Source organism: Borostomias antarcticus (genome assembly GCF_949987555.1).
Source record: "Borostomias antarcticus genome assembly, contig: scaffold_65, whole genome shotgun sequence".
Classification (NCBI taxonomy): Eukaryota; Metazoa; Chordata; class Actinopteri; order Stomiiformes; family Stomiidae; genus Borostomias; species Borostomias antarcticus.
Genome location: NW_028176587.1, coordinates 712,300 through 722,500, shown reverse-complemented (window position 1 = coordinate 722,500; position 10,201 = coordinate 712,300). Strand labels below are relative to the sequence as shown.

Here is a 10,201-nt window from a genome sequence, read left to right as displayed (position 1 = left end):
CTAATCTCCAGAGTTATGACCTGCTACCCAGAGTTAGGACCTGTTAACCAGAGTTAGGACCTGCTAACCAGAGTTATAACCTGCTAACCAGAGTTATAACCTGCTAACCAGAGTTATGACCTAATCTCCAGAGTTAGGACCTAATCTCCAGAGTTATGACCTGCTACCCAGAGTTAGGACCTGCTACCCAGAGTTATGACCTGCTACCCAGAGTTAGGACCTGCTACCCAGAGTTATGACCTGCTAACCAGAGTTAGGACCTGTTAACCAGAGTTATGACCTGTTAACCAGAGTTATAACCTGCTAACCAGAGTTATAACCTGCTAACCAGAGTTATAACCTGCTAACCAGAGTTATGACCTAATCTCCAGAGTTAGGACCTAATCTCCAGAGTTATGACCTGCTAACCAGAGTTAGGACCTGCTACCCAGAGTTATGACCTGCTAACCAGAGTTAGGACCTGCTACCCAGAGTTATGACCTGCTACCCAGAGTTATGACCTGCTAACCAGAGTTAGGACCTGCTACCCAGAGTTATGACCTGTTAACCAGAGTTATGACCTGCTACCCAGAGTTATGACCTGCTAACCAGAGTTAGGACCTGTTAACCAGAGTTATGACCTGCTAACCAGAGTTATGACCTAATCTCCAGAGTTAGGACCTGTTAACCAGAGTTAGGACCTAATCTCCAGAGTTATGACCTAATCTCCAGAGTTATGACCTAATCTCCAGGTTTATGACCTGCTCTCCAGGCGTATCTGGTAGCCGATGGTCTGGCCGATGCTTTCCCCCCGCTCCGCCGCCACCCTCTCCGCCACGGCGATGGCCGCCAGGCGCCTGGGCTGGGTGCAGTAGATGCGACACGGGGTCCTGGTCTCACTGCAGTCGTCCAGGAGGAACTGGGCAATCTGGGACACAAACAGCAACAACGCTTTCCGCTTAGATTAGGACTGATACATTTAACGTACTGTCGGTAGGGCGTTTTCTAGAGCATTTCCGTGGATGAGACTGAAGGAGGTCATTAAGGCTGTGAACTCCTAAACAAACACGTGATCAGCTGATATCATCAACAAACACACGTGATCAGCTGACATCATCAACAAACACATGTGATCAGCTGACATCATCAACAAGTACAGCTCATCTCAGCTGTCCCCCGCCGTTGGACCCTAACCCTAACCCTAACCCTCTCTGACAATCTGAGGGCATCACAGACTTTGGGTTCTTTTAACAGTGGTCTAAATACCTACTTATTTAGAAAAGTTTTTTTGTATGTAATGTGTAGCCTATATATTTTATTTATATATTAATTTGTGTCTCTGTTTTCTTAATGACTTCAGAATTGTCTCAGCACTAATAATCGTTTTCACCATTAAAAGTGCTTTATAAATAAAATGAATGATTGATTATGTTATTATCATCTACAACAAAAGTCTCTCTCCTATCCTTTTTCCAGATTCTGCAGCCAGGACCTCTGTGTGGGTCTAACTCTGCGGAGAGCGAGGTGGACTCGCCTGGGTGGTCTTCCCCGAGCCCGTCTCGCCCACCACCAGGACCACGCGGTTGTCCTTGATGACCTGGACGATCTCCTGCTGGCGCTCGTACACGGGCAGCGAGCGGCGGAAGAAGTCTGTCTCGGCCAGCCCCCTCCGCTGGGGCACCTGGGGGATGCCGTTGTTGAGACGCCCGCTGGTCCGGTTCTTATCACGGCTGTTCTCTGAGGGGAGGGAGGGAGGGAGGGAGAGAGGGAGAGAGGGAGAGAGGGAGAGAGAGAGAGAGAGAGAGGGAGAGGGAGAGAGAGAGAGAGAGAGAGAGAGAAAGAGAGAGGGGAAGAAAGAGAGAAAGATAGATAGAGAGAGAGAGATAGAGAGAGAGAGATAGAGACAGTTAAGCCTGTTTGCATGGGTTAGGCTTGTGTCCTTCAAGTGTCACGACCATAATGATTGTAAGCAGAATAAACTGGATCCTAAAGCACCTGTTGTAGACTCAGTATACACACACTCACTCACTCACTCACTCACTCACTCACTCACTCACCCACTCACCCACTCACTCACTCACTCACTCACTCACTCACTCACACACTCACTCACTCACTCACTCACTCACTCACTCACTCACTCACTCACTCACCAGCCTCCATAGCCACAGACAAGCCCCTCTCTGCGTGCGGCAGCAGCTCTGTGCGCTCCTTGTTGGTGAGGGGGAACGTCTGCAGCAGGCTGCGCACCACATGCTGGGAATTCTGGGAGAGGTTGAAGGTCATGAGGGCCTGGGGCGTCTCCAGGCCGGTCTTCTTCCTGATGGTGAGGCTGCGACTGGAGCCTTTGCTGGAGTTTAAAATACATCATGTTTACTGCGTGTTATTAATTAACTACGATGATGATGGATGCCGTCGGTGCATACAGTGAGTCAGTTCTGCAGACGTTTCTTCCTGTTCAGGGGAAGTGAAACTGATTGGATGTCCCCCCCCCAGTCGACCAACCCCGGGAATAAGCCTGCCAGCCTTCATAGAGGCTACAGGCTCGGATTCTGTGAATGAGTACGAGTCTCACTGGGTCACCAGAAACCAAAGTCCACAAACTCAAGCCCACAACAATGACCTCTTCAAAAGACACATTTTCCTCAGCTGTGGTCCCAGAGCCTGGCCCAAGGTAATCCTGAAGAGCTTATGTAACTGAGGGAAACTTGGAGTAGCTGGTGAAACTCACTCCTCAAAGGAGCGCTGACAGTCCCTCCAAGCGGGAGACCCGGGTTCTAACCCTGCTCTGGGCACGCCGGAACAGATGGGTGGATAGATGGGTGGATAGATGGGTGGATAGATGGGTGGATAGATGGGTGGATAGATGGGTGGATACACTTACCCTCTGCTTTTAGATATGTACCCCAGGGACTGGGCCACACGGTGAATGAACGCCCTCTCAGTGCTGGACAAGGAGGAGGGAAACTCCATTTCTGTGAAATCCAATGTAACGGGTGGGTTAGTTAGACACTGTGATTAAACACCACGGATCACAAGTGTATGACTGTCTCTTACCTTTCTGCTCACTATATTGGAATCTCTCCAGAGCGATGTTGACAGCAATCTTGACCTCTTCATCGATGCGAATGTCTTTCAGCCCTTTGCCCCTGCCCTGCCCGGCCCCAGACTGCCTGGACGGGCCCTTAGCTGGCTTAGGAGACGGACGTGACATGATGCCCTACAAGACAAGAGAACTGTAACCAAGTGTCAAGAGCAATGATAGCTCGTTTACCCTCATAACTAGGGTTAGGGTTAACCTAACCTAACCCTAACCTAACCCTAACCCTAACCTAACCCTAACCCTAACCCTAACCTAACCCTAACCTAACCTAACCTAACCTAACCCTAACCCTAACCTAACCCTAACCTAACCCTAACCCTAACCCTAACCTAACCCTAACCCTAACCCTAACCTAACCCTAACCCTAGCACTAGTGATCTGATGCGTTGAGTTCTGCCAAGTCTCTGCTGAGCTGAGCTGGTTAGCTAACGTCAGATAGTTAACAGCAGACTATGACAAGTTCATAAGTTTACCTATTGCAAATTAGCGTAACGCGTTAACTAACCTTAGCTAACTAACTAACGTGACCGTTAAAGACTGCAGATACGCAGCAGTAACGTAGCTCCCTAGGTAGGGTTAGGGTTAGCTCCCCGGCTAGCTAGCTAGGCTAGTTCACATTAGAGACACGGAAGCCAAACGTTTCATTCTAATTCATTAATTCTCAAGCTAGCTGGTTAACTGTACGAGCTGGTTGACGATGTCATTCACTAAAAACGTGTATTTTCGAACTAAGGTGGTGGTGATACCTTTCACCACCCAAATCAGATCCCCTGCAGCTTCTGTCACGAAGTGCAACTACTGCAGCGGATGGGTTCACATCCCAAACGTCACGACGAGGGGTGCGTCTCAATAGAGTAGCCTTGGCTCCTTGTCTTTCTGTCTATAGATGCACACTCAAGTAAACAGGACTCATCGTAGGCTCGTTTTGCATGACATGATATCTCTCTCTGAATGTATTATTACAGATTCAACCCGACCAGGGTTCAGAGAACCGGTTTCCCGTCTGATCAGTACAGGTATAGGGTAGGCTATAGCCTACAGGTCTGTCAAAGTGCGTCCAAGGTTAGGACTCCGTTACTTCGGATAATGGAGTGTGAACATCAATTCGAGGTCCAGGCAATCAGAAAACACACACACACACACACACACACACACACACACACACAGACCAAAACCATTAGATTATCGGCTAAAATATATTTAATTGCCTATCTAATCTAATAGGCTATAATTGTAATCTAATGTAGGCTACAGAAATGTTATCAGTTACCCACATGGCAAGCTCTTCTGGGAATAGTGCGCTTTTTAATAGCTTTTTCATCAACTAAAATTCGAAACTGGGCAAGCAGACCCTAACCCTAACCCTAATACATCCATGGTCTAACCCCAACCCTAAACCTAGCCTTAACCCAGCCCTATACCTAAGCCTAACCTTAACCCTAAACCTAACCCAAAGCCTAACTTGAACCCGAACCCTAAACGGCCTCTGCGTTTATGGGAACTTGCCTAATACCAAAAAGTTTCTTCCAAATGCGCAGTGTGCAGCCCCGGTACTCCGCCCTCATCATGACGGGCTCTCTCCCCTCCCCTACCCCAGCCCTCAGCCATCATCATGACGGGCTCTCTCCCCTCCCCTACCCCAGCCCTCAGCCATCATCATGACGGGCTCTCTCCCCTCCCCTACCCCAGCCCTCATCATGACGGGCTCTCTCCCCTCCCCTACCCCAGCCCTCAGCCCTCATCATGACGGGCTCTCTCCCCTACCCCAGCCCTCAGCCCTCATCATGACGGGCTCTCTCCCCTCCCCTACCCCAGCCCTCAGCCCTCATCATGACGGGCTCTCTCCCCTCCCCTACCCCAGCCCTCAGCCATCATCATGACGGGCTCTCTCCCCTCCCCTACCCCAGCCCTCAGCCATCATCATGACGGGCTCTCTCCCCTCCCCTACCCCAGCCCTCATCATGACGGGCTCTCTCCCCTCCCCTACCCCAGCCCTCATCCCTCATCATGACGGGCTCTCTCCCCTACCCCAGCCCTCAGCCCTCATCATGACGGGCTCTCTCCCCTCCCCTACCCCAGCCCTCAGCCCTCATCATGACGGGCTCTCTCCCCTCCCCTACCCCAGCCCTCAGCCCTCATCATGACGGGCTCTCTCCCCTCCCCTACCCCAGCCCTCATCATGACGGGCTCTCTCCCCTCCCCTACCCCAGCCCTCATCCCTCATCATGACGGGCTCTCTCCCCTACCCCAGCCCTCAGCCCTCATCATGACGGGCTCTCTCCCCTCCCCTACCCAAGCCCTCAGCCATCATCATGACGGGCTCTCTCCCCTCCCCTCCCCTACCCCAGCCCTCCGCCCTCATCATGACGGGCTCTCTCCCCTCCCCCTCCCCTACCCCAGCCCTCAGCCATCATCATGACGGGCTCTCTCCCCTCCCCTACCCCAGCCCTCATCATGACGGGCTCTCTCCCCTCCCCTACCCCAGCCCTCATCATGACGGGCTCTCTCCCCTCCCCTACCCCAGCCCTCAGCCCTCATCATGACGGGCTCTCTCCCCTCCCCTACCCCAGCCCTCAGCCCTCATCATGACGGGCTCTCTCCCCTCCCCTACCCCAGCCCTCAGCCCTCATCATGACGGGCTCTCTCCCCTCCCCTACCCCAGCCCTCATCATGACGTCTCTCCTCTATCTCTTCAAACACACCACGTCTCTCCTCTGACTGTCTACACACACACTACGTCTCTCCTCTGTCTTTACAAACACACCATGTCTCTCCTCTGTCATAAATGAAGAGGTCACGCATAATGCATGTCAGAATAATAATGTCATAGTAATGTCAGAACTGGTCACTACCATTACTGTACTATATGCTATGGTTGGGTTATGTGTTCTTAACAATGTCCAGTAGGTGGCAACAGAGGTTCACCTAAGCACTACTACTTGTTAATCACCTAGGTAGATATAGCAGTGCAGTGTCAGTTAGTCAGTGATGGCCATGCCCTGTAATGCACTTCTCCAAAGTATATCAGTGAACGTCAGTAAATGGTTACGCCGCTGTCCGACCTTGATTATGTAATATAGTACAAGATATTACAATTACATATCCAGAAAAGGGCGTCAGGTAGTTTCCCGTCTCAGGAGGCGGGCTCTAGACCGGATCTGAACAGTGAAACGCGTCATTGTTCCCGGCTTTCACCGATTGGTTAAGAGCATTGAACAGACTAGCAGTCACCAAAAGTGTATATAAATTGTGTTCGTAATTTGTGTCTCTCTCTACATTGGAAACTTTTCACAGTTGAACATTGTTTGTCACGCCTGTAAAGATTCCCCATTGCAAATATTTTTTTTATCCATCTGAAGAAAACAAGAGACAAGCTCTTTATTCTTTTTGAGTAAACAAACGTTTCCATCACAACCTACTCACTAGCCTTTCACTGTAGGCTACGACAATCCTCAATTCGGTAAGTTGTATGTTATTTTTTATTTTTGAAAGATTAGAGCGCAGCCGTTTGGGGCTTCGGTTTAGGAAGTGAACTTCGAATGAACAAGGGAGGGTTAGACGACTGTTTTTGAATTTGAGTCCAGGAGAGGGTTACTGTTCTTTTTAATTTGAGTCCAGGAGAGGGTTACTGTTCTTTTTAATTTGAGTCCAGGAGAGGGTTACTGTTCTTTTTAATTTGAGTCCAGGGGAGGGTCATATAGCTACACATTTGAATCGAAAACAGAATAGTTTATTCATCTTTTCGGAATTCAGCAAGCTGTTTTGTATGACCATGTTGAGAGGGGAGCGCGTGAAGCGAAAATACCGACATGCGGTCTGTTTTCAGTGTATTTCTCTGTTGCTGGTCGTTGCTGCGTGCGTTCACTTCTTTTATTCGCTGGTGACATTAAGTGGGGAACATGGCCGTATAACGTAATTCATAAGCAAATCTAGAGGCCACCACCTGTGCTGACTCAAAAAAAATAGCTGATGTGACCGGTTTGGTCTTGTAGCCTACGCATGTGTTTCTGCATTGTGTATTAAATAGCTGGACCACTTCTTGCTGCTGAAGGCTGATTTATTCTGGATAGAATAAACACACACATAGTTATACATTTGCACTGAGGCTGGTCAGGCATCAGATGGACCGCCAGCAACTGAGGTTTACATGTTGCTATACAATTACTGTAATTAAGTCAAGGATGATACACTCTCAAAGTTATTTACTCTTTATTGCATTCTGCACTTCAGACCCCATTACTACGCATTCTGGTGGTTATCTCCTTGCTGAACGTTACTTCCGGTCCCCCTCTACATTAAGCCCCTCTCCTTATATCACCTGACTGCCTGACTGAATATAACATACAACATGAATCAGAACATTACAACATTCCTCCCCCCATAGTCTACAAAAACCCTTCTTTTATGTGCTGAACAAATGCACTTAAACCTAGTCTGATTCTACGAGGGGATTATTCAGCCCCTGCTACCACTTAGTCCTTGAGATACGTGGGTGCCTGTCTAACTCTCACTGGGTAACAATTTCCCAAAACCCCAATGTCTGGAGGCCCCGGTGCCACTGCATCTGGTGCTGGATTCTCTAGTTCTGCTGGCGGCACCAGTATGCCTGGATCCTCTGCTTCTTGTGGCAGTGCCCATACTACCTCGTGTGCCTGATTTTCTAGTTCTTGCTCTGCTGTGTCCACAGGAACACTCTCCTCTTAGAGACAGGGGTCAGCCAGGTTGTGATCATAACATGGCCGTATCTGATCCTGATGTCGTCTCACCAGTTTCCCATCCAGTGTTTTCACTCTCCAAGAGACTGGACCGGTCCTCTCTATAAGTTGCCGGAATCCACTTCTGGCCTGAGTATCCCCTCACATAGACAGAAATTACAAGGTAGGAAAGACATTCAAGTGATTCATCATGTTTATTAGACTACAAGGAAGTAGTACAGTAGGACCCCACTTATCCAAACCCAACGGGACCGAAGGTCGTTCGTATCTCTGAAATGTCCGGATGACTAAAACGTATGTTAAAATGCACCAAATTCAATAAGTGGTATACTTGTTTCATATAGACTCATAATACACCGATAAATACCCTTAATTACTTGTGAAAATGCATCAAAATTGCAATCAAATAGCCAACTAAACTCATATAGCCTAGCCTATAATAAAATAAACGAATTTCCACTTGAGTGCGTGCTTTGATCAAATACAGTACTTCGTACGACTCGTTTGCGTTTTGTGCTCGACATTTTCCCGCTTTAGAGTAACAAAGAAATGAAACGTGACAATAGGCTACAGCCTACAGGCAACATGTAGGTCTACATACAGTTCAGTTTTTATTCACAGTAGGCTACAGTACATGTTTACTATGACAGATTTAAGTACAGTACTATAATGAAAATCCCACCAGTAACCAGATAGCAGGCTAAAAAAAAAGAACGTTTTTTAAGCCTGTCCGGTAGACCGGGAGGTTGGGATCTCTGAAGTTGGGATTAGTGGGGTCCTACTGTAGTTAAGCATGCCCAAGAAGTACTTCAACTGTGTCTGGTCAGTTGGCTGTGGAGCGCTTGCAATGGCCTGTACTTTGTGTTGACTTTCGTCGTCTTTTATCATTGTCCTTATTAAGCTTTGTGTTGTGTTTTAATTACAATAAAAGACGGCCCCCAATCTCACACAATACCACACAGTCCAGTGTCTCCTTGTTCTGATGTATTCCAAATTAATCTCTCCAACACAGGATTTGAGCGACATCAAAAGCTGTTTATTCCAGAAGGGTTAACATACAAAAGACGATGGCATAAAGTCTAATGTACACTTGACCTCTCTGTATGCTGTCTGAACTCAAATTAAAGCATTGGTCTCGTTGCAACGTTCTTATGGTTCGGGTGTCTCCCCCCCTCGTCTCTTCTCCGATAAGACGGTCTTTCTCATCTCTTCTGTGGCCTTGTTTGGTCAAGATAAGCTACGCCACCTCGGCGCTAACCACAACAATTGCTGTTTAGCACAGAATGTACCAGCCCTAAGGATGTCGTCTTTATCTCATAAGTCTATGGAAGAGGGACACCGTTTTCTTACAGAACACACCAGCCACAGCCATACTCAGAGGTCGATCATAATAATTTAGAAATAGCTAACAGGATCAGATTAAATCAATATTTCTTTGAAAATCAGCCAGATTCAACACTTCTGCTACGGAATGAATCCCTTTTTCGTTGATCCTGTATCCCAGGTACACCACCTCTGGTGCCATGAAGACACATTTCTCTCTCCTATGCCTGGGGCTGATGACACCCCATAGGGTAGCCTGGTGTACTGGTATAAACCGCGGTGGGTGTTAATTGTTGTGAACTTCTTAGATTCTTCATCCCGTGGGAGTTGCTGGTATGCCTGAGACATGTCTAGTTTGGTGAATTTCTGTCCCCCCCCAGTACTGCCAACAAGTCCTCAGTTTTTGGAATTGGGTAGTTATCCATCTTAGACACTGGATTCATGGTAACTTTATAGTCCCCACATATTCTAGTTGTTTTGTCTGGTTTAAGTATAGGAACTATGGGAGCGGCCCACTCGGAAACTCACAGGCTCTATGATGCCTTCCTTCTCTAATCTAACCAACTCTGTCTCAACTTTGTCCTTGAGGGCATATGGCAGAGGCCTGGCTTTGAAATACCTTGGCTTGGCCTCGGGGTCAACAGAGATCTTTGCTGTAGCTCCCACTAAACTGCCCAGCTCACCTTAAACACCTCTCCGTGTTGTGAGAGTAGCTCACTCAACTCCTGCTGCTGACCTGTATGTAGTCTGAAAATGGCCCTCCAGTCTAGCCTAATGGCCTCTAGCCAATTTATCCCCAAGATATTTGGCCCCTCCCCTCTTACCACTATCAATGGCAACATTCTGGTCTGCCCCTTGTAACTGACTTGTGTGTACATCTTGCCTAGCACCCCTACACTATCTCTGGTGTACATATACAGCTTTGTTCTTGTATGGTGGAGTTTCCCCCCTCCCATCTTCCTGTATGTTTTCTCATTCACTATAGTCAGGCTTGCCCCAGTGTCTACTTCAAACTCAATGTTGCATCCATTCACTGCCATCTGCTCTCTGTATGGCTCTACTCTTTTTTCATCATCGATAT

At 48.2% G+C, this 10,201-nt stretch overlaps 1 protein-coding gene across 1 annotated transcript in view; it reads right to left on the bottom strand.

The window, feature by feature from the left end:
- Positions 1 to 3,195, bottom strand: part of LOC311328291 (3'-5' RNA helicase YTHDC2-like) — a gene marked incomplete at its 3' end in the record, with an annotated part of 20,811 nt that extends 17,616 nt beyond the window's left edge. Inside the window, exons 1-5 of the mRNA XM_084462279.1 lie at positions 3,037 to 3,195; positions 2,864 to 2,954; positions 2,133 to 2,329; positions 1,514 to 1,716; positions 741 to 907 (exon numbers count right to left, since the gene is read on the bottom strand). Coding sequence (XP_084318405.1) covers positions 741 to 907; positions 1,514 to 1,716; positions 2,133 to 2,329; positions 2,864 to 2,954; positions 3,037 to 3,193 — 815 coding nt within the window. The 5' untranslated portion in view covers positions 3,194 to 3,195. The remainder of the gene's footprint in view (positions 1 to 740; positions 908 to 1,513; positions 1,717 to 2,132; positions 2,330 to 2,863; positions 2,955 to 3,036) is intronic.
- Between the last annotated feature and the right edge of the window lie 7,006 nt (positions 3,196 to 10,201).